General features: G+C 37.2%; 1 protein-coding gene across 1 annotated transcript in view; it reads right to left on the bottom strand.

Moving 5' to 3' along the window:
- The window catches only part of SERPINI2 (serpin family I member 2), a 41,529-nt gene extending 16,409 nt beyond the window's left edge, over window positions 1-25,120 (bottom strand). The window contains exons 1-5 of the mRNA XM_072621016.1: window positions 24,535-25,120; window positions 19,058-19,288; window positions 16,932-17,126; window positions 16,086-16,278; window positions 6,426-6,523 (exon numbers count right to left, since the gene is read on the bottom strand). Coding sequence (XP_072477117.1) covers window positions 6,426-6,523; window positions 16,086-16,278; window positions 16,932-17,126; window positions 19,058-19,288; window positions 24,535-24,802 — 985 coding nt within the window. The 5' untranslated portion in view covers window positions 24,803-25,120. The remainder of the gene's footprint in view (window positions 1-6,425; window positions 6,524-16,085; window positions 16,279-16,931; window positions 17,127-19,057; window positions 19,289-24,534) is intronic.
- Between the last annotated feature and the right edge of the window lie 17 nt (window positions 25,121-25,137).

Here is a 25,137-nt window from a genome sequence, read left to right as displayed (position 1 = left end):
AGGGGTAGAGGATTTAGAGGATTTAATGAAAGAGACAGAGAAGAGCCAACTGGGGAAGGAGGACCAATGATTTAAGTGCAGTCATGGAAGTAAAAGGTAGAAACAAATTCAAGAAAAACGAATCAGTCTACAAGGACAAATGCTAAGCAAAGTCAGTGTGAAAAGGAGCTGAAAAAGAGGATTGGATGAGATAAAAAGAGCATGTCTGGTAAACTTGGGAGGCAGACACCAGATGGGAAGGCATTAATGAATGAGCAGGGAGCAGGCAGTCATCTCAGTAATTGTGTGCTACTTGTTCCAAAAGTTTGGAAGTAAAAAGCAGAAAAGAGGTAGAATGATGGCTGAATGAAGTAAGAGGGTCTTGGGATGATATTTTTGTTATAACTGACCTTAACTTATTGTCATGTGAGGAAGGAAGTCTTTGAGAGCTGAGAAACCAAGTGTTTGCTAAATTGGAATGAATCAAATAATCTCTCTCCATAAAGGAGTCTGTATCTGAGGTAGTTTATGAATGTTCTTCCTAAAAAGGTATAAAAGAGAGTCATCATGGAGAAACATTGAGGTATAACAATAACAAGTATGCCAGAAATTATCTGTTCAGCAGAGGCGATACTTCATCTTCTTTGGAAGCAGAGGGCAAAATTATTCCTTTTTAATTGATCAAACATAGAATGAGGCTTTCTTTCTGTTAGTGAAGGGAAACTTTTCATAACTATAATTGTAATAGCTTTCTTCTGCCATAAAGATAAAACACTTACAAAAAAAGGAACCAAGAATCAGAAATTTGTTTGTTTGCTTTCCCTGCCAGACTTCTGTCACAGGAAGGAGGGAGAAACTGGGAAGATACAGAGTGAAAAACTAAGAAACTATTGGCTAAGGAAGAAAGATAAAAGCAATAAATAAAATCTGATGATCACCAGCACGCATGACAAGTTAGTGTGACTTTTGACACTAAGATGGATTAATGTCCCAAAACATGACCAAATCCAAGAAGGGTCCAGACTCTGTATTAAAATAAGTATCTTAGATTATAAAAGCCCATATCCATTTAGTCCTATGCATATGTTAGGAAATGGGATAAATAAATAAGTTACAGGTTTGTGAGAAAGATATCAAAATGTGTCTCCATTTTTATTTCTTTAAAATCTTGCTTAGTATTTTATACTAGTTTTCAACTCATTTTGGTCATATCGTTTTGTGTTTTATTATTTAAGTTATATATGGAAATATATTTTACATATCAAATTGATTACATTCTTAGGGAAGAGGGAAGGGAAGGAGAAACATTTGGAAGTCAAAATCTTATTAAAAATTAATTTTAAAAATTGTCTTTATATGTAATTGGAAAAAATAAAATACCACTAAAATAAATAAACAAAAAATTATAAGTGTTCTAAAATGATGAAGAAGAGGAAAGCTTGTTAATCTCTTCTATAATGGCAAAATGATGAGTTATAAGGAGGTAAAGTACAATTCACATATGTCAAGTTACTTATTAATCTAACCATGAAGGCTTTCAGTGGAATTTTGAGGGCAAGAGAGAGAGAAAGCTCAGAAAAAGATTGCAAAATTACATATTATGAAGTAATGTTATATATAAATATAAAAGAAATAAATAGCTCCTAGTAATTCTCAAATGAAAATAGAAAAAAAACTGACCGCAGAATATAAAAAATGAAATGGACTTTAAATTTTCACAAAAATGAAATCAAATAAATATTACTGAGACTTGATGGTATTACAGTTTGATTGAGTGATGCCAGCAGAAGATTATATTAAGAAAGAATGAGGTAATGTGGAAAAGAAGGGAGAATATCACTACCACTTGGGAATGAAAACACAGTAGAGAATATCTGGAGGAAGATAAAAGGGAAAAAAAAGCAACGTAATTGGGAGAAAGTACAACAGGCCATTTGACAAAAGATAGGGAATGGATTATGGTTTACCAATATGAATTACATAACTTGTTCAGAGACAAAGTATAAAATTAATGATAAACAATTAAATTTAAATCCAAAGTCTACTAGAACTGCAAGTATAATTCTGCTAAAAGTAGGGCATCTGAGAAACTCTTGAAAATCTGTCAGAAAATAGAGGAAGGAATGAGGAGAAATAATCTGGACTAAGTTATAGCTAATAAGAAAATATGATGATTGAAAAAGCAATAACAAGAATCTACGAAGAAAACAAATTAACTCTCAATGTCATAACAGAAAGAAAATTATACACTAGGATTAATCAGAAATATACTTTAAGCTTTAGGAAAATAAATTTTTAAAAATTACAAAAAAGATGACATGATCCCATTGCCTGAGATTATAAAAGGTAATGTCATAAGGGGATGGGAGATTTTTTAAATTGCAATTCTGTCTTTATGGATAAGATTCATGTCAGTGACAGAAAAAAAAAATGTCTAAAGAAAACAATGGAGCTGCACCAGGAGCTCTCTGATGACTTCAGAGTTTTAAAAAGCATACGGACAAAAAGTGGGAAGAGGGCCACATAGTCAAGGATGGAAAAAATGTTATAGAAGAAGGAGGAGGAGGGGAGGAGGAGGAGATGAAGGAGGAGAAGGAGGAGAAGAAGAAAGAGGAAGAGTATGGTGATGATGATGACAAGGAGGACGAGGACAAAGAGAAGAGAAGGAGGGGGAAGGGGAAGAGGAGGTAGAGGAGAAGAAGATCAAGAAAGTTACATTTCAGAATCTACTAAAATTTATCATCAATTAATTCACAATCTACAACTGCCTACTATGTGTCAAGCACTGAAGATACAAGTATAAATAACGAAACAATGTCTACTCTCAAAAACTTTGTAATCTAATGGCATAGAAGTCTTGTAAACCTCTCCTCCATTTGGAAGAATCATAAATCAAGGGAAAGATAGGTCCATTGTATGAGGATAATGAGGAGAGAGGGAAGAGGGGAGGGAGGGAAGGAGAGAGAGAGACAGACAGAGACAGAGAGAAACAGAGAGAGAGAGAGAAACAGAGACAGAGACAGACAGAGAGACAGAGAGAGCAAACAGAACCACTAAACTTCTGTTTTACTTCTCTCTCCTCCAGAATATTGAATGATCTTCACTCTAGCAATATGAAGAAGAAATGAAAGGCATGGCAGGTAAAAAGATGGTAAGAAATTACCTAGGTACTTGAAATGTGTTCAAGTCTCTGGGCCTAAAAAAAAAAAAAAAATACCTCCCAGGATCCTAATCCTAATCCTATGTTAATGATATTCTAAGGCCTCTGTTGGTGATACGGAAGAAGTCAAAGGGAGAGATGCTAGAAAGCTGAAGAGGTGTTATCTTGGTTTGTTAAAAGGAACCAGATAAAACTGAGAGGGGCAATGCTATTTCATACAATGAAAGGATGTCCTTATATAGGAACTCCAGAATAGAAAAAGAGAAGAAGAGGGGAGACTGTTTGGATGAAGACAACAGGAGAGAAAATAAAGCAAACAGACAAAGAATGTCTTTTCCATTGTACATCCTTCTCTCCCCGCCCCGCCACTTTTCCCTTAATATTTCAGTGAAAGTTTTCTTGATTAGATTTACAAATCCCCTGCCATGCAGATTCTTCTCAACCATGGTAAGCTACATATTATTTCTTTGTAGAGGTCTTTATTCTATTAACATAAAAGAAGAGATTAGTCTACTTCCCCATGCTTTATCCTTTTTTACTTTTATTATTCATAATGTAGCTCTTTAGTAATAAAAATTAAGCTATGTTAAAAAAGCAAAAAGATGAATTTGGGAAATTTCAAACTACTGATATTTATATTGGTCTATAGCCAAATTCTAAAGGACTGGTAAATAGCAAGCACTTTGAAAAGAAAAAGGAGGTCACTGAAGTCCGTACAGAGTCAGTCACATCAAGCTAATGACTATTTTTGTTAATGTGATGGAACTGCTGGGTTTGGAAGACACACCTTGATTGAATGAGTATGCTTTGATTTCCGCAGACTTGACAAAATCTCCCACAACATGCCTATTGGTGCAAGAGTGAAATGATGGGTAATTAATAAAACTTGCAGATAGGTTCACAGAAGAGTGGGTGTTGATTAATGACCTTCTGTTAATTTGAAAAGAGGTTTGCAAAAGAGTAGCACAGGACCCTGTCCTTTCAGTTATCAGTGACTGGCAGGAAGAAATGTAAGGTATATTTATCATATTTTTAGATAACCTATAAAGCAAGGAGAGATAGACACTATGAGAAATTGTGTGGTTCTGTTATCCTAGGAGGTACATACTACAAGTATTATACCCTCTACACAGATGAAGAAACTGAGGCACAAAGAGCTTTTAAATCCAGTTCTTTCCTGATTCCACAACCAATATCAACCATGTTACTTCAAATGTTTAACACTGATATGACCATTATTGAAGTAAAATCTGAGAGGCCTGGGGGGAATGTGTCCAATTCTTATCTCAGGTGGAGCATTACGTTTTATAGACCAAGAGTGGCTAGCCTGACCAATGGTAGGAGGCAGAATTTACCAGCCTCATTGACAAAGCTACAGCATTTTGCCTCTAAATGCTCTATGATGCAGGGGGAATGTGCTGTGTTTATTGTCAGAGAACCTGGGTTTCAATGTCTGCTTTGCTGTTTCCTATTTATAAGACTTGTAACCTCTCTGAACTTCAATTTCCACATTTATAAAATGAGAGGATTAGCTTAGATGATTCCAAGTTAATAATAATCATAAGTAACTTCTACAGTATTTTAGGGTTCATGAAGCATTTTACATGTGTTGATTCATTCCATCCTCACCACAATCCTGTGAAGGACACATTTTTACTTATTGTCCCCATTTTACAGATGAGGGAACTGAGGTTGATGGAGAATAAATGACTTGCCCAAGATTATAGTCATTCCTTCTACATTGCAGAGTTTAGGGTGCAGCACATTCTGGAAAATCCATGTAAAATGTTTGCTCTCACTTTATATCAGAGAAGAAGTCTAAATTATTATGGCATTAAAAGATGAAATATGTTGGTATTATATAATACTATATTAAATTTATGCATTTCTGAGTTTCTAAACTTTTTTTCTGTGTCATCTTCCAGCCTTTGTGTGTTGCTGGTAGCTTCTGCAAAACTCCCCAAAATCCCTATTTAATTTTTTGTGCTGATCCAAGATACGTCAAAATCGTGATGAGGAAAATCACAAAGTAGAAGAGATAATTGTACTGCCAGCCTAAATCAGGACTTAAATTCAGATCTTTCTGATTCCAAGTCCAGTGCCCCATCCATTACACACCTAGCTGTTATCTCTAAGAGCCTTCCCAGCTCTAATCCTATAATGCATAAGTAATTACTATATTATTCTAAATAGATCATACTAGCTAGAGGACCCTTTGGCATGCCTATGGCAGATTACCATGTTGAATCTTTCACAGAACATGATATATCAATAATAAGTATTCACTGCCTTTGTAATTCATCAAAATATCATCAATAAATCTGTAAGGGCAATTTTTGATTCTCCCTTCATGTTGTAAGGGTACATCCTGAACTTCTAAAAAGCCATGTGTGGGCCACAGATTGTGCATTACCTATCTCAGTGATTGACCTTTGGCTGTGGAGTTCAGTGGCACCAATTTATCACATTGTTTTCCAAACTCACTCACCCAAAGAAGAAATGGACTTCCTAGATGCTGACTTCTATTTCTATGTCAACAAACAATGATGGATCAGGGTGTGATCTCAGCAGAACCATTCAGTGACATGCTTTGTGCTATAGATTTTCAGTGGAAAATCTTTTTCTAGTAAAGGTTTACTGAATACAACTCAGTATAAAGTCCTTGAGGATGGGGATTGTCCCTTACTTGCCTCCATTGTCTTCCCAAGCTAAACCCAGTGCCCTGCCCATAATTGGTCCATAATGACTTGACAGTAAAATGTTCTGGAATCTTAAATGAGGTCCCTGATAGAGGTGCTTTCTATATTCTAGATCAGAGAACAGTAGCAGCTTGCAGATGACTGTTGCAAGGACCTTAATATTCCTACATTAGCATTTGCAAAACGGCTTATGAGAGTTTTTATTAGCTTTCGTTAGAGAAGGGCTGTGAAGTTATTATTCCCATTTTAGAGATCTAGAAATGAAAATGTCTGAAATAAGGACTCATGGTTCTATTTTAACTCCATAAATCCACTAAAAGTTGCAGTTATCAGGCTTAACTAACAGTTCCAAAATGTTTTGTGAGCTCCATGAAAGAAACTATTTAAGCAGAGTATCCTGAGAGCTTGTTGGCAGCGTGAATGTACAGAAGTGACATTTATGTAGTCTGTGCTTTATGTAGAGTCTGGGCTCTATTGTTTTAAGTTTGAAAATCAAGCAGTTAAGGGGCATAACTAAGGGAAGGAAAAAAACCTGAAAGCATGCTTTAAAATATCTGGAATAATTTCACAATCATCCATCACACTACCTGTTATTCCTGAAAGGTCACAGCCACCATTAAATATCTCCGTTATATTCAGAGCCTTGAAAACTTCCTTGAAATCTAATTTTTGTTCTATTTGAAACCTGTAGGGAAAAAAAAAGAAATGCTTGAAACATCTTCCATAACTCTTAGCAGATTATTTTTTTAACCACAACTGACTGTGAAATGAAATACTTTTTTTTCTTTACAATCATCACATTTTATATTTAATCAAATTTTGTCCTCTTTCCTGGCCCCCACGTAAGTTAAATCTTCTAGCTTTCGTTAATTTCTCAGAAACATTTGGGAAAATATCCCTAGTACTGTTTGTTGTTGTTGTTAAATTAACCATGAAAAGAACACTTACGCTGTTTTGCGCTGCGCCTCTGTTTTAATGATCAGCTGCATTATCATAGCTAGCATCTATATAGTACTTCAGACTTTACAAAGTGCTTTATAGATAATATCTCATTGTATCCTTACAACAACTGTGCAAAGTAACTATTAATATTATTATCCCCATTTTACAGATGAGGAAATTGAGGCAGAGATCAAATGACTTGCTCAAACTCGAGCAGTTAGTATCTGAGACTTAATCTGAACTTAGTTTTTCTCATCTCCAGGTGCAGCGATTTATCCACTGTGCCACCCAGCTGTGTATGGATTCCACATGCTGTCATGAAGCAGAGTTGTTGTGCTTGTCCTTCGTTGCCGAAGAAGACCATGCCATCAGAGAAATGATGACATGACTTGTACTTGACTTTGTTTGGAGTGAGGGAGGGCTGTGCAGGTCACCAGCCTCACTTCTCCAGAGCCATCTGAATCCAGTGACCAGAGATTCATCAGGATGACTGGAGATGACTCAGGATGCATTGGGAGACCTTGGCCCCTTTAGGCCAAGGTCTATGCAGGTACTGACTTAGGGTGAGGTAATGTGCATTCAATGAATAGGCCTCTTTAAGAAGTAGTCAGGGCTCGCACACAAGAATCAAGTCCAAATGGGTACATGATTTAGGTATAAAGATTGATACCATGAACAAACTGGAGAAGCAAGGAATAGTGTATTTATAAGATTTATGGAGAAGGGAAGAATTTTTTACTAAAGAAGAGATAGAAAGCATTATGAAATGCAAAATGGATAACTTTGATTACATTAAACTGAGAAGTTTTTGCACAACCAAACCCAATGCAACCAAAATCCGGAGGGATGTAGTAAATTGGGAAAGAATTTTTACAGCTAAGCTCGGGGATAAAGGCCTCATTTCTAGAATATATAGAGAATTGACTCAAATGTATAATCATACAAGTCATTCCCCAATTGATAAATGGTCAAAGGATATGAACAGGCAATTTTCAGAGGAAGAAATTAAAGCTATCTATAATCATATGAAAAAATGCTCTAAATCACTGTTGATTAGAGAGATACAAATGAAAACAACTCTGAGGTACCACATCACACCTATAAGATTGGCAAACATGACAGAACAAGAAAATGATAAATGCTGGAGAGGATGTGGGAGAGTTGGAACACTAATTCATTGTTGGTGGAGCTGCGAGCGCATCCAACCATTCTGGAGAGCAATTTGGAACTATGCCCAAAGGGCTACAAAAATGTGCATACCCTTTGACCCAGCAATATCACTACTAGGACTGTATCCCCAAGAGATCATAAAAATGGGAAAGGGTCCCACATGTACAAAAATATTTATAGCAGCACTCTTTGTAGTTGCCAAAAACTGGAAGTCAAGGGGATGTCCATCAATTGGGGAATGGCTGAATAAATTACGGTATATGAATGTAATGGAGTACTATTGTGCCATAAGAAATGATGAACAAGAAGACTTCAGAGAGGCCTGGAAGGACTTATATGATCTGATGCTGAGTGAAAGGAGCAGAACCAGGAGAACTTTGTGCACAGCAACGACCACAGTATGCGAGAGTTTTTTCTGGTAGACTTGGATTTTTGAAATAACGCAAAAACTTCTTATAAAAAAAAAATAATAAAATCCCAATGGTGGTTCTCTAAGGCAAAATGCCTTCCACACTCAGAGAAAGAAATATGGAAGTCATTCGCAGAATGTAGCAGATCATGTTTGTGTATGTGTATGTGTTTGTGTATCATGTTTTGATTTGTTATATGATTTCTTCCATTTATTTTAGTCTGACTACATAGCATGACTATAGTGAAAATGTACTCAATAGGAAAGTATATGTAGAACCTATACAGAACTGCATGCAGTCATGGGGAGGGAGGGGCATAGTGGGGGGTAGGTGTGGGGGGGATAAAATCTCAATTGTATGGCAGTGATCGTTAAACATTAAAAAATAATTAAAAAAAAATAAGTCCAAAAAAAAAAAAAAGAAGTAGTCAGGGCATGGCCCCTTTAATAAGGCAATGAAAAGAAAGACATTAGGCTGGAGGGAAACAGCAATAGCTACTATTGATAATCACTCTGAAGCCAGGAGGGTCGAGAAGAGTACCCTTAGGTAGGGGGCAGGGGCCCCATGGTGTCTGAGCTATAGAGTGCAGGGAGGGGAGGGGCAGGGAGGGAAGGGAAGGGAAGGGACGGGAAGGGAAGGGAAGGGAAGGGAAGGGAAGGGAAGGGAAGGGAAGGGAAGGGAAGGGAAGGGAAGGGAAGGGAAGGGAAGGGAAGGGAAGGGAAGAGAAGGGAAGGGAAGGGAGAATTGTCAGTAAAACTCAAGTCACCTGGGCATCTTTTGGCCATCTGGAAGCAGATGGCAGCACTTCCTTATGAAGCAACACTAGATTTGAGTCTGAAGTAAGATGATCTAGGTTAAGTTTCCATCTCTTGTCACTTACTACTGACTCCAAGTCCAGTATTCTATCTCCCATGTCACTCAGTTGCCTATATTACCCTGGACAGGACTCTGGGCATCAGCTTTGTCATCTATGCCAATGGATGAGTTGAACTGAGGTCTTTTCCATACCAGCAGAAAGAAAGAAAGAAAGAAAGAAAGAAAGAAAGAAAGAAAGAAAGAAAGAAAGAAAGAAAGAAAGAAAGAAAGAGAAGGAAGAAAGGAAGAAAAAGAAAGAAAGAGAAATTCTAAGTTCTAATGTTTGACAACAAGAAGGTCCCAATATAGTTGGTGCAGACGTCATGATAAGAATTATCATCAGCGCTTTAAGTTCAGCAAGAGATCTCCAGGCATTACTTCCTCAGACCCTCTCCAGGATTCTGTGAGATAAGCACTTGTGTAGTTTATTTTTACAAGACTTGGGCCTCCATTGACATAGAGTACTCCCAGCTCAAGAAGTTCCCTCTGCCCGAGCAGATCAGTTTCTGCAGTACCACTTATGGCCCCTAAAGAGTAGCTGGGCATTGACTTGGCCAGGGTCACTCAGTCAAAATGTGTGAGGGGTAGGATGACAAAAGCCATCTTGACTTTGAGGCCAGTTCTCTATCCATCATACCATGTGTCCCATTTTCTTTCTGTCCCCCTACAAGGCCTAACACAATGTATACATGGAATAAGAAAAAATAATGATGGATCTTGAATGAATTTGCTATCGATGAGTAGCAGTATCACCTACGGATGGAGCAGTAAGCATTTATTAAGCACCTCTTATGTATGCTCTATGCCTGGTGCTGAGAAGATGAATGTAAGTTCTAAGCAGTGCCTACCCTCAATGTGCTTACATTCTCCTAGATCTAGACCTGTGTTCTAGCATTAGATCCATCATTATTCACATATATGACTTTGGACAAATCATTAAAATTTCCCTTCCCTATCACCCAGGGAAAATGCTTCCAATATCAGTGCTATTATATGTACCAACTACAAGAAAAGATATCATAGTGATATTATTAATAATATTGATACAAGGTCTCATTTACAAAGTATTTTAAATTTTGCAAAGTCATCTAATTATGTCTGTGCTATTATTATCCCCATTTTAGAGAGAAAGAAACAGGGTTAGAGACCTTAAGAAGCCTGAGAAGGTCCATGGAGCTAGTATTGCCTTAGGGCAATGTTTAAATTGAGTTCATCCTAGCTACCCTTTCGTAATCCATCAATGTTGCCTCGAAGCAATAGGAAATCATTTTGCAAAACTAAAAAGGTGTGAGTTACTATTAAATATATCCTTTGGAAGACTTTTCAGGTAATATATTCACAAATAATATTCACACATATATACATAATGTGTGAACATTCTCTTTAATTCTCCAGACTTTGCCATCATGAATGACTCAGCTGCCTTCTTCCTCTGTGCACGTGGACTCTTTCTCTCATTGGTGAATTGATTTTAGAATCATCATTTTGTGATTCTGACTAGCCCCATGCTGCACTTGCGCTCTCTCTCTCTCTCTCTCTCTCTCTCTCTCTCTCTCTCTCTCTCTCTCTCTCTCTCTCTCTCTCTCTCCCTCCCTCCTTTCTTATGCCCCTGTTCCAGAATATTCTCCACTCCATTCCCCTTCAATTTCCTTTTATGTCTTGTTCCCTCATTCAGAATTTCAACTCCTTGACTGCAGGATCTACTTTTTCTCCCTTTTTTCTTGCCCCTGTCCGCAGTACTTAACCAGAGCCTAGCACATAGTAAGCACTTAATAAATGCTTGTTGACTTGACTTAATTGCATTAGCATTCCAAAACCCTTGCTATAATAATAGTAATAAACTTGATTTCAGTAAAACACTAGAATACATTTTTTTATGGTATGAACATATCCTCCATTTTGTCATTTATACTTGAAATAATTTATAATGATACTTGAGATTAATTTTGGGGGGTAGGTGTTCTTAAGAGTTAGCTATATATAAAAATAGATATATGTCAAGACATACAAAAGACACATAAATATAAAATATAATATTCTTTATAGAAATACTTAGAAACTAAAGAGACATCTAGTAATCATGGTGGAATCTTACCAATATACTTAAACCAATGATAGTTTAATTTGCATTTTTAGTGCTATGTCAAACAAACAGCCAATGATATACTTCATAGCACTAAACTAAGTTTATTTGGAAGAATATCAGCTCTAGAATTTCATGGGAAATAATGAAAAATATAAAACCAAAATGGACCTATCACTACCATAATTTAAACTACATTAAAAAGTGATAATCATCTGATTTCATTGATATAGGGAACCCTCAATTAATAAAGTCCCTCTGCCAATGCAGAGAAATAACTGCTCTATATTTTAATGTTCTTAGAGAGTTGACTAGTCATGAAGATGTTAAAGATGCTATACAGTCACACATCCAACATGCATCAAAAATGAACCTTGAACTTCTTTCTTCCTAACTTTGAAGTTCCCTCTTTCCCCACTACCATTCTGACTCTTTCTTAGGTACTGATTAAGAGTGGAATAGATTATCTAAAGAAGAGGCAAAATTAAGTGAAATGCAAGAACTAAAATTACTGAGGAAATGACTGTTTAATAAAAACTACTGCATAGATGGAAAGCAGTTTGGTAAAAAATAATAATAATAATAATAATAGAAAAGTTTGGGACCCCAGTGTCTTGACCTCAAAATAGGAATGTGATATGAATATAAAAGGTCATATAAAAAATAAGAGGAAAAATGGAAGGAAGTACTCTTCAGATATATGGCAAAGGGGGGAATTAGTAAACAAACAAAGGATGGAGGTGGTCATAAAGTGATAGAGGTGATCTTTAATTTTGCCTCATTCTCCCACCTATTCTACCTCCACACTACCTACCTGGCACCCAGGAAACTTCTCTGCCTGAAGGTGATGCAATGAATGGTGAGTCCCTGCTTAGAACTGTCACATTATTCATTCAAAGACCTACCTATGCCACTCACTTTTTTATTTCTGCTTCTATTACTGGCCTCTTCCTCTACCACTTCAGTGTTGCTTTTTTCATTGCCACACCCAGTATTTAGTCCTGTTATTCTCTCCACTTTTAGCTCCCATTTAATTTTTCATCTTCTTCTATTAGATTGTAATAGAGAGTAGGGATTGTCTTGTTTTCTGGGTTTTGCATTACTAGTACTTGGCAAAATGCCTGGAACATAGCAACAATTAATAAATGTTTCCTGTATAATGCTCTCTCTCTCTCTCTCTCTCTCTCTCTCTCTCTCTCTCTCTCTCTCTCTCTCTCTCTCTCTCTCTCTCTCTCTCTCTCTCTCTCTCTCTCTCTCTCTCTCTCTCTCTCTCTCTCTCTCTCTCTCTCTCTCTCTCCTCTCTCTCTCTCTCTCTCTCTCTCTCTCTCTCTCTCTCTCTCCTCTCTCTCTCTCTCTCTCTCTCTTTCCATTTACACATACACACACACACACACACATACACACACACAGATATCTCTGTGTACATAGATATATGCACATATATATGACAAAATAGAACATTTGGATTAGGAAAAAATCTTTTGCATAAATAAAATTCAGGCAGGTAGAATAAGAAGAGAAACTGCTGGAAGTGAACCAATATTTTTTCAGAAAATAATATTGACAATACTATGATTTTTACAATATGTAAGAAACTATCAAAAATACTTACGTCCAAGAGTCATTCCTTCAATAGCTATGTCAAATACTATGAAAATTTTCAAAAGAAAAATGGCAAAATATCAATGACCATATGGAGTCATGCTCTGCATCACTAGTAATAATAGATATGAATTTTAAAACTTCTAGGGTTTCACTCATATGCTAACTAAATAGGCATAACAAAAAATGGAAATAGCTAATGTTAAAAGAATTTTTTTTGGAAAACAATACATTAATACATTGCCCAAAATCAGTGGTGATTTCAAAATGAAAGGCATCTATAAATCATTTTTTTTAATTCTTTAGAAATTCCTTCTGCAAGCTCACTTTTCTGTAAACAGTCATGTTTCCCTATATTTAAATGAAGAAAGAATTCTGTATTCCTTTGCTACAAAAGTGGCTATGATTTTAATGGCTAGAACCTGAAACTGAATCTAGTTGAATTAAGTTTAAAAAACAATTCCATTTTCACATGGTTATCCTTGACTTTTACAAATCTGGATGTCCCTGTGTGAAAACAGAAGGAAGCTGGTATAAATAACTCCTTGGAAGTTAAAAGGCACATTTCCATGTTAAAAGCATGCCCAGTTTTTGGTTGTATGGAAAACTGACTGTTCATTTTTGCAAAACTATTGATTGAGCTTTCAGCAGCAACCAAATAACCACATCTGCTTCTTTTTACCTGTGCAAGGGAAATGATTAGAGTTTTATTTTTAAAAGTTTGGGACCCCATGTGAATAGGCTGGAAGATATCATCTGATAAATGTTATACAAAATTATTACAAAGAGCGTTTTCACATGGAGTCCAAGGGCCAGGGTTCAAATCTCATCTCTGTCAGTGATCACCTATGTGATCTTGGGCCAACTGACTTTGCTTCTCTCTATCACTTTCTTGTGTATAAAATAGGATAATTGTACAAAATGGCCTCTGAGGTCTCTTAATGCTCTAAATCACTTAGATTATGGACTTTATCTTCATGATCTGAAACTATGAATGTATATCTATAGTGAAAAACAAGAGAAGGTGTTTGAAATGGTCTGTTACAAAAAAGAAAACTGAATGCTACACAATCCTAATGACCAAGTATGGTCCCAGAGATCAACTAAAAAAATACATTTCCCTTCCTTTGTTGCAGAGGTGGGAGACCATAGGTGTGGAATACTGAATATACTATATGTCAAACACAGTTGATGTGCTCATGGATTTTATTGGATTGAGTCATGTCCTCTCTCTTTTTTCCCCCTTTGGTATAAAGATTAACTTTCTCCATCAGAGGTAAGAAAGGATATATTTGAAACTGTATATGATATAAAACCAAAAAATATCAATAAAACCATTTGAAAAGAAAAACAAATATTCTAATGCAATTACAATTATAATAACTGATATTTATAGCACTTAAAGGTTTACTTAAAGATAACATATGTTATCTCATTTGGTGCTTCTGACAAACAGTAGAGAGGGGAGAGGCTCCTGTTCTCCCCATTTTAAAGATAGAGACAGTCTCAGAGAAGTGAAGGGACTTGCCTAGGGTGGCACAGCTAATAAGTAACTGAGGCAGAATTTGAACCCAGATTTTCCTTAATTCAAATCCAAGGTGCCTTCCACTGGGTCATCCTGCTTCTCGAGTAGCTGAGTTAATAACCACATTTTGAACTCTGAATATGAAGCTTCATTTTTTCTTCCCAATGAAAGTAATTTGCCAAAAGATAACTGATAGCCCAATTCCCTTCTTGTTAAGTCTTGTTTAGGATGGGAGCATGGTACACTAGGGACAGCACTAGATTTGGAATTGGAGTGCCTGTACTCAAATCTCAGTTTTGCCAGTTTTTAGCTACATGACCTTAGGTAAGTCACTTAACCTCAATGGGCTTCAGTTGTTCAGCTATATAGTAGGGCAGGGGGAGGAGGAGGACCAGATGGCCTTCCAGCTGTAAATCTAGGATCATATAGTAAAAACTCAAATGTGACAAGAAGAATACATAGAAATGCTAGACTTTGTTCTATGAGTAGGTTAGGCTACCTCTATCACTGCAATCATAAATGTACTCAGTGGTTTATTATAGAAATGGTTTATGTAGGCAGAAGACAAGATAATCTCTTAAAACCCCTTCTATCCCCATGAATTTCTTCCTATGATCCTATATTACATTTCAAAAAGTACTTGTACTTGTTATAAATTAGAAACCAGTCTCAGAATCTCCTATAGGATGGATACAAATCCACAGTGAATAAATGTGGAATTTAGTCAGCACTGAAACATGTCAGGATGATTCGCCAGCACAGAATATAAGGCATGTATGATTTAATAGTATTATAGCACCATAGATTAAAAACTAGATAGGATATTAGAGGCCATTAACAGATATGTCCAAGGAAACTCCCTGAGGTTAATAGAAATTAGTTGACTTTCAGGTTACGTAGCTAGTAAATGTCAGAGGTAGGATTTGAACCTAGGTATTGGTGACTCCAAGCCTGGCACCATGTTGTGCCTCTTGAGCCTATATGAAAATAGCAGCAGCAACAACAAGTGAGAGGACAAAGGGGCTTAATCATAAGCCATAAGTTCATTCATTACTGTTGGATAGATCAGTATATATTATTTGAATTCCATTTAAAACACTCCTATTGAGGAGATCCTCCATATGTCTCCTTTGATCCACTGTCTCCCCACCATTTCTGCCATAGATAAAATGCCCTAGCTTTATTATAGCTGTAAATGTTAAAATTAGTGTCCTAGGGTTGTGGGTGGCTAAAGTAGATAAGGGTGGCTTCTTATATTTGCCATCAATATCCTTACTTTGGGGCAAGGGAAATACTTTCAGCTCCACTGAGGCAAAAGAAACTAGAGAAATCTAAGCTATGGCCATGAAACAATTATAATAATTCCATTTAATCCTATTACTCTAGGTCTACATTTCTTTATCCCTTCAAGAGAAAACTGAGCTCTTGAATTCAGTCCACCTTGGAATGGATTTATGCCAAGTTAGGTTAGATCCAACTTTGTGCCAACAGAGTAGAAAGCCACCTCAGAAAGGAGTTTTTCTTTTTGTTGATGTCAGCAGTCTCCTTCCAACACTTGTCCCCTTTCAGCCTACTATTGTGAATCTTCTCTTAGGGCAAAGGGGATGATGATGAGGCAAAAGCATGAAAGAGACCAGAATAATAAAATGCTATTACAAACCTAGGAAGGCTTATTTCCACATGTTCTTCCTGCATTTCACGAATCCAACCTTGGATCTGATCCACAGAGAGAATTTTTTCTACTTTCTCAATGGCTATATCTTCTGCTGGAAGCAAGAGAATTAAACTAAACTCATTCCCTTCATAAGGTAATTCCACCACCTGGTAGGTCATCTGTGAATGAGTGAAGTAACCTACAATCAAGGAGGGAGAAGACAGATCAATCAATCAATAAGGCATTTATTAAGTATATATACATATATGTATATATTAAATATATATATGAATACCTATATATAAATATATATAGACTCTATGCTAAATGCTTGGGAGCTTATGAACTAATGGAGAAGATAATATATAAATAGATACCTATGTGACAGATAAGTTACAGAAGGAAGGTAACCTTAGATGGGAAGGCTCATGTAATTAGGGGGACCTGGAAAGACCTCTTGTAGATCATTTCAGCTCTCTTGGAAGAAGCCAGGGATGTCAATGGTTTGAGGAGAAGAGGGAGAGCATGTCTGGCTTGGGGAACAACCAATACAAAGACACAGAGGTGGGAGATGAAGCATCATGTTCAAGGAAAAGTAACAATACCGGTATTCCTGGACTATACAATGTGTGAAGGGAGGGTGGGGGAGCAGGGAGTTAAGTGTGATACAATAGACATTGCTAAGGAAATGTACTCAAGGCTATAACTGATGTTATTTTTCATACTTAGTATCTCATCCATAGTCCTTGGATGGAAACTCCCTCCCCAGATGCCGATAGCTGACTCCTCCTGTGTCTGGACCTGGAGGGTTCAAAGGATTTCCTTGCCTCACACAACAAATCTCAAAATTACCTAACTTTGTCCTCAGCTGCATCCTCATCATTGGCACCTTGGTTATGGAGCCATCTTTAATGGTAAAATCCATCAGCTGTGTCTCTTCTTTTCTGAATTTTTGTATCCAGTCCCCTTTGAAATAAATGGCATTCACCAGCACAAGTCTTGTTAGAGGGCCAAAGTCTTCAGCTGAAAACATGTTTTTTATTTTTCCTTTGGAGTTAGAAAAAGAGAAGGATGGGATAGCTCTTCAGAAAATTTCTTAGAATAGACATATCTACTGTCTATCTAGCTAACAGGACTGACAAAATAAGCATTAATAAATTTTTTTTTTGTATATGTTTGAAGGAAGGGGGAGAAGGAGGGACCAAACAACTTTTTCTCTTTCTTCCTGCATAAATTTTTAATAATCTTTCTGATTGAATGGAGCTAGAATATTGAAATGTTATATGCATCACGGGTAGAATGTCAGTTTTAAATCAAGAACTTCTAATGGGTGGTTGAAACAGTATGATTCATTAACTGCACAGCCATAGTCTGGCTGTATCTCTCTCACTATGAGTAGAAGGCATTTGAAGTTTGAAACGGCATTCCAGTTTGAAATGCTAGAAAAATGTTTAAAGGCAGAGTAAGGCTGGGGTTTGCTGAAACGCTCCTTCTCCCTATTCTCCACTGGGTATTTTATGTGGAAGAAGGATTAGGTTTGTTCTGCTTGACCCCAGAGGGTAAAACTAGACATAATGAGTGGAGACTGCGGATACAAATTTAGGCTTGATGTCAGAAAAACCAACTTAATAACAAAGATAACCCCAAGCAGGATTGGCTGCCCCAGAAGGTAATGAGCTCTACCTTAGCAGAGGATTAGAGCAAAGTTTGGATAACCACTAGCAAGTTCTGATGTAAGGGGAAATTCTGGTTCTCCTATCTATGGGTTAGGTCTTCAGGATAAATGGTCTCTGAGATGTTGTCATTACACGAGTCATACTTGGGAGTAGCAGCAGGACAGAAGGGTAGAAGAACCATGACAAGGTCTACAGCTAATCTAGCACATCCTTAAACCCTGAGGCAGAGGAGGGGGAGTTCAGATGGAAAAGAGGACTTGCTGAAAATGAGTGTCCTTCTAAATGGCAGACAAAAGATGAAAGCTGAGCTCTTCTGACTATAAATATGGCACTTTTTCATTATGAGGTACATTTTTGGAGAAACAATTTAGGGGGAAAGTACATTTAGAGAGGAATTTTACCAAAAACTAGCACAATGAATTCCTTGTGACTCCAGATATAGGGTGCTAAGGTGCTCTTCTGTGGCTTGGAATTTTACCAAAAACAACCATCATGAGTTCCTTTGTGTATACCCTTCCAGTTGATTGTCTAGTTGGAGCCTTACTATGTCACAGTGTATAAAGCATTAGATTTGAAGTCATGAAAACCCGAGATGGAATCTTCCCTCCCATCCATCTACATAAGTCACTTAACATCCCTCCTCATCTATACAGTGAGAATAGCAATAATTACCTCACAGGATTGTTGAAATAGTGTATGCAAATAGTGTAAATTACTGTATAAATGGGAACTGAGGTAAGGTTTCATGTGAAAGATGACAAAAAGATCAAAGACTCATCCTTCAATGATTTGGGAAGCCCCAAACCATGTCTTCTTTCATTTACCTTGTGGAAAGAATAAGTTTTTTGAGTGGCATGTTGCCAGGAGGGTTATCAGGATTTTTTCTAAGCATGAAAGCATTTTACCAGGGGGTATTAATGATTTACAGTAAATGTGGGAAATAAAGCATTTGTCACTAATGGGGTAAATACATTATCAGCTGCCTTCTCCTTGACAAAAAGAAGGGTGACTCCACAAAGCTGGGGCATGAGCAAAAATGGCTGTTCACTGTTCTCCGGTGAACCACAGAAAATCGATGTCATTCCACCCAGGATCATTATTCTTCTAAAACTGCTCTCAATTCCTCTTCATTTTAGGACCAAGTAACAATAACAGGGAAAGGAAGTTTCTTCTTAATTTCTTTGTGCCTATGTTTCTGCTCTGGGTATTAGTAAGAAAACAGCCAGTCATTCACAGCTTGAGGGCAAAAAGAACCACAAATATGAATAGCAAATAAAATTCTGGGAAAATGGACAGCTTTACCATCTGTTTTGTTTTCCACCCAGGTACTGATTGCCTCTGCGCAGGACTTAGCATCTTGGAAATCCACCAGTTTTACAGCGCTCTGAAAAAAAGCCTCGTTGCTATGGAGATACTGTTCTTTCACCAGGAATCCTTCCTGAAGGTAGAGGGCATTGGCAAGATTAAATGTAAATTCTTGCTTTTGGGGGGGTATGGCAGAGAGAAATGACTTCAGAGCCGAAAATTCTTCCCCTAAAAAATAATTATAACATATACTGACATCTTGAACAACATAAAAACAACAGCTTTTCAGTCTAGCTATCTAAGAACTCTGAAAGATACCATAATTCCTTAGACCCTTAGGTATAACTAATACTGCATTTTAAGTTACCATAAATATTTTAAATGCTTCCTTGCTGCAGAAAATGAGTTTTTGCAGACAACACTTTATGTTGAGGGAGAAGAAATTGCATGTTGTTTCAAACTTTACCAAAATTAGCCCACAGTATGTATCAGAGGAGTATGGCAGAGAAGATGGAGGGCTGGACCTGAGGTCAAGAGAACCTGGATTAAAATTCCACCTCTGACACTTGAGCCAAGTACATTAACTTGGTGCCTCCAATTTCTTGTCTCTGGAAAAGTAAGGGCATCTACCTTGCAAAGCACTTCAGAAGTTTTGCATTGCAATGTGTCAGTTATTTCCAAAGGAAAGCAGTGTAAGCAGTGTATCCACAAGCCAATTTTTCTCCCAGTGGGATTAAGAATTAGTCTTTAGGGCACCGTTTGTACATAACATGAAGTTACGATCATCCCCCAGTGTTAGACCAACGAATACTCTTCAAAGTCAAAGTCATAAAGAGTGTGCCCATCACCCGCACAATGATTGAGAATATTGTGTTGTACTAATATGATGGAACACTGCAAGGTAAACACTGACAGCTATGAGGGATTCAGGAAAGCATGGAGAAACTTATGTGAAAGATTGTAGAGCAAAGAACCAGGGTAATAAAAGATTGCAATTATGTCCCACTAAAACAAAGCCAGACACTGAATAATTGTGAAAACTGATCTGGGATCAAAAGAAGAGATAAGAAAGAGCTACTCTGATATTGGTAGAGAGGTGGGTGGGGGAACTAAAGATAAAGAATGGTGCATCCACTGTTGCCGAGTGTTCAATCTGTCATTGGTTTTGCTTAGTTCCTTTTCTACGTAAAAATGAAGGGATTATTTGAGATGAGACGGGGGGGTGAGGGGGGAAGAAAGGCTATATCTACAAATTAGTATGACATAACAACAAATATAGATAGGCAAAATTTCTTTTTAAAAAGTAATTTCAAAAGGATCTCATTTTTATGCTTGACTTTTGAGATTTTGAGAGAAACTTTTTTTTTTCCTAAGTCACTGCCCTTGTTCATTTTCTGAGAATTACAGCATGGCACCTCTAATTTTCATTATAAAAAAAAATTGCCTAAATCACCCTTTTAATAAATCTATGTACTTTGAATATAAACAAATCGCACAATTCCTACATGATTCCAACCTTATTGTTCAGGAAAACCTTATTGTTCAGGTCCAATTTGTATGCATGATCATAATTAATTCATCTATTCAGAAGTTACTGTTGAAATGGTGTGATAAAAGTTGGGTTTTACATATATCTATAGATACGTAGATGCATATATACATCTATATATGTGTGTATATGTATATATGTATGTATGCATATAAAAGAAACTTGGAATGAGGTCTGTAGTGGAATGCCATAGTGATCTATGTTTAGCTCCATGGTCTTTAACATTTTTATCATTAATCTGGATAAAAGCATAGATGACATGCTTATCAAAGTTCTAGATGATACCACACTGGGTAAAATAGTAGACACTAGATTGTGGAATTAGGATTAAAAAAATATGCTGTGCTGACAGGCCGGGCTATTAGACATTGACTAGAAATAAATACAAACTATTACATCTGGGTTCAAAAAAACAGTTTCATAAGTACAAGATAAGTTGAATATAGTTAAAAAGCGGTTAGTCTGAATAAAGTGCTGATGACTGCAGTAGCCTTGAAGACCCAACATGGGTCAGTGCTATGAATTTGGAAGGACTGAAAGCTAATGAAGCCAGAGCTTCATTAAGAGACATATGACTTACAGGTCTACAGATGGTCTAGAGATGAACTTTAACCTGGCTAGACATCAGAAGTATTTTGTTATGATTTTTATAATTATAGGGAGGACATTATTAAGATAGCGAACATTAAGAAAAGGGCACCCAGGATAGTGAAGAACCATTGGTCCACGTCATACATAGATCAGCTGAAGGAACTTGGCTGACAACCAAGAGACCTTGATGCTAAGAATAGTGAACATTTACTTAACCAGTGGCAAAGTGCTTTCCTTACAACTTTGAGAGGAAGATAACATTAATGCTGTTATGCCCATTTAATAGACAATGAAACAATTTCAAAGAAAATCAGTAGGGTAGAGCGGAAAGCCCAGTGGACTGGGTTGTAATCTCAGAAGGAAGAAGATCTTAAGGAGAGGAGGGATGGTAATGAAAAAGATTAGGAAAGATTTCTTACAGAAGGTGGTATTTTAGATGAAACAAAGTTTCATCTAGGGAAGCCAGGAGGTATGGGTGAAATGGGAAAGAATTCCAAGCCAGTGGACAGCCATTGAAAACAAACAGGTTTGGGAGATAGAATATTTTATGTGAGGAAAGATAAAGAAGCTATTTTAACTAGATTATAGAGTAAATGAGGGCAGGTAGGTGGTACAGTGGATAGAATGTCAAGCCAAGAGTCAGGAAGACTCATTTTTGTGAGTTCTCCTCTGGCTTCAGACACTTACTAGCTTGGCAAGTCACTTTATCCAGTTTGTCTCAGTTTTCTCATCTACAAAATGATCTGGAGAAGAAAATGGCGAATGATTCCAGTATCTGTGCCAAGTAAACTCCAAATGGGGTCACAAAGAGAGGCACACGACCAAAATGATTGAATAACAGTAATAAACTTGTGGTGGGGAGTTAGATGTAAGTAGATTGGAAATGTAGGAAGAAGCCTGGCTACAAAGGAATTTAAAAACCAAAATCAGATTTTGTATTTGATTCTAGAGTCAAGAGGGAGCCACTGGAGTTCATTTAATTGAAGGTTGTTAACATGGTCCAACTACCTGTGCTTTGCAAAGCTCACTTGGACGGCTGAGTGGAGGAGAAAGGGAAATGGAGAGAGACTTGAGGTAGGCTAACCATTAGGCTATTGGAATAGTCTTGGCATGAGGTAATTAGGGTTTTTACCAACATGGTGGTAGTGTGAGAAGAGAGAAGAGGATGTGTAGAAGAGATGTTGTAAGGTAAAATCAGTAAGTCAACACTCTCCAATTGCCTATAGGATACCTAGTTCAAAATGTCTAATAGGCAATTGGAGATTCTAGAATGGAAGTCAAGAGAAAGGTTATGGCTGGATAAATAGATCTGAGAATCATTTGTATAGAGATGAGAATTGAATATACAGGACCTATGAGATCACCGAGCAAGGTAATGTAAAGAGGAAAGAGAAGAGGTCCCAGAAGAAAGACTTGAAGGATAATCAGGTGCACACTCAACGAGGAGACAGAAAAGGAGACACTAACAATTAAATAGTGACCACAATTAGTATTTATACTGTACTTAGATGTCTGTAAAGTCCTTTGTATATGTTATCTCATTTGATCCTCATAACAACTCTGTGATGTAGCTGATATCAGCCCCATTTTATATATAAGGAAATTGAGGCTGAGAAAAGTCTAGTGACTTGCTCAGGGTCACTCAGCTAAATCAGTGCCTGAGGAAGAGTTTGAACTTGTCTTCTTGACAAGCTTTCTTTTTCAGTAGACTGGATTGGTGCTGGCCAACTATATCATAACTCCTTTCTAGAGTATAAAATCCAGAGTCATGATGAGTGTTGCTACAAGTAGCTTTCACTGATGCAACAATTTAGAAAAACAAAACATATATTTTTAGATTTCATTTCATACTGAGTAATAAACTCTCAAAATACAAAGGGCAAATACTCTTAGACACATTCTACAGATGAGAAAAAAAATCCCTTCCAGCTCTGACTCCACTTTGGGGAAAAATCATTCCCATTTCCTGATGAATTGCAGCACTTCCTTCTCAACCTTCCTTCCATTAGGAAGTTAATCATCATCTTTTGTTTCACTTGGCTGGTTTCAGGAATTGCTTCTGGGCTATTTAAAGGACTGGTGTGACCAGACTAACACAGGACATGGAAGACTTTACTTTCCCTCTTTGAAACTCTAGAGATTAGCCTTAAGACTTGCTGGGTGGGGGAGGAGTGGCAGAATATTTCCAAAGAATTAATTAAGACTCAAAAGGCATTTGGCAGAGTTTGAAACTGATTTCCTGACATTTTGCAATTCAGTAGCTTTTCTGAAAAAGAAAAAAATGCAATTCATAATCATTTGTCTGAACGAATGGATTTATGTCATGTACTTAGGCCTTAAGAACATGTGACAGTCAGCAGCCCTTTGATAAATCACAGTTCTTGGAAGTCAGTAGGAAAATGTCACCATCTAACAGAAGTTGCATTTGTATGTATATGTGTGTCTTCATAATCAGCTTTATAGACTTAATTTAATTTGCAGATAAATGACCTGTATTTAATAAAGACTTTAATGGAATGTTATTGTATGAATCTCATTCTAAGAAATGAAAGCCTATTTATTTGATTTTCTAGGAAACAAGGCTTCTCAGCAGCAGCAGGGGAGAGGAAATGTAGTGATTGTGGAACAGAACGACTTGGGTTTGAATCATGACTCTGACACCTACTGCCTCACCTGTAGGAACATTGGACTGATCCTTTCAGAACCTCTGAGGACCTCAGTTTCTTTATCTGTAAAGTGAGCGAGTTGGACTCAATGAGGCACTCCTAGCTCTAGATCCTATCTTCTCTCTGGTTCTGTGTATCTTTCCCTCTTTGCCTTTGCTCCTTACACACACACACACACACACACACACACACACACACACACACACACACACACCTGTATCATTCCCCAAACCACTTTTGCACTGAGTGGGGAAACCATAATCTTCTCCTCCTGAGATAAATGGACAGTTTGATAAAGGTCCCAAGCAAATCTATATTTTTGTATCTTTGCCATTTCTAGTCACAGGCTCATAGTATATGAATGCTGGATTTCTCTTTTAAAAAAAAATTCTTCTCTCAGGGACCTTAGATAACACAGAGTCTTGCTGCTTCCTTTAAAAATTAAGGATCTGAAACCTGAACTGATATGCCTAAAGTCAAACAGGCTCCAATGTCAGTCAGGATATAAACCCAGACCCTTTGTCTTCAAAACAAGGGTCTTTCCACTCTTGCACACTCTCTAGAGAGCCCCAAAACCTTTTATGTCACTATTTTTGGATACCTCATACTTGAGTTGGCAGATCTGCCACAGAGAAAATAGAACATGATTCTCCCTAAGGAAATCTCACCAACTGAATCTTCTTGAAGTCTCAGAGCTCTTCTTATCTGGTGCTGGGCTTTTCCTTTAGCCCCCATCTGTACCATTCCCAAAACCAATCTTGCACCAACTGGGGAAAATATAATATTCTCCTCATAAGATGAACAGATGGTTTGATAAAGGTCCAGAGCAAACCTATCATTGCTGTCCGCCAAAAGACTGGAACTGTGAATCCGGATGAGGAACGGTCCACAAACGGTCAGTAAGAATCTCCAAAACCTGGTCTGAGTCATAATCATGCCTGTGCATTGGGAGAATCAAAATTAAGTGGACAACAAAATACCAAAAAGTCACTGAATTTAATTATCAAGAAGAACCTTCCATTCCCAATGGACAAGATAGTGATGTAGAGCCAACAGAGTCCCTGTAATTTGGGGTTTTCTCATCATACATCTTTATTTTTAGGAGGAACAGGACTGGTGGATTTAATCTTGTTTTCCTTGTCACTATTTTTAAAATGTTTCTTGCATCTGCTACTCTGCCTGGTTTGAACTCCTTCACAAGAAGCCCCTGCACCAGATACCCACTCTCCATTCTCCTGCTTTTTTGTGTGAGGGGTCTCCTCCTTTGTATC

Source organism: Notamacropus eugenii, chromosome 6 (genome assembly GCF_028372415.1).
Source record: "Notamacropus eugenii isolate mMacEug1 chromosome 6, mMacEug1.pri_v2, whole genome shotgun sequence".
NCBI classification, from domain to species: Eukaryota; Metazoa; Chordata; class Mammalia; order Diprotodontia; family Macropodidae; genus Notamacropus; species Notamacropus eugenii.
This window is presented reverse-complemented; position numbering and strand designations above follow the sequence as displayed.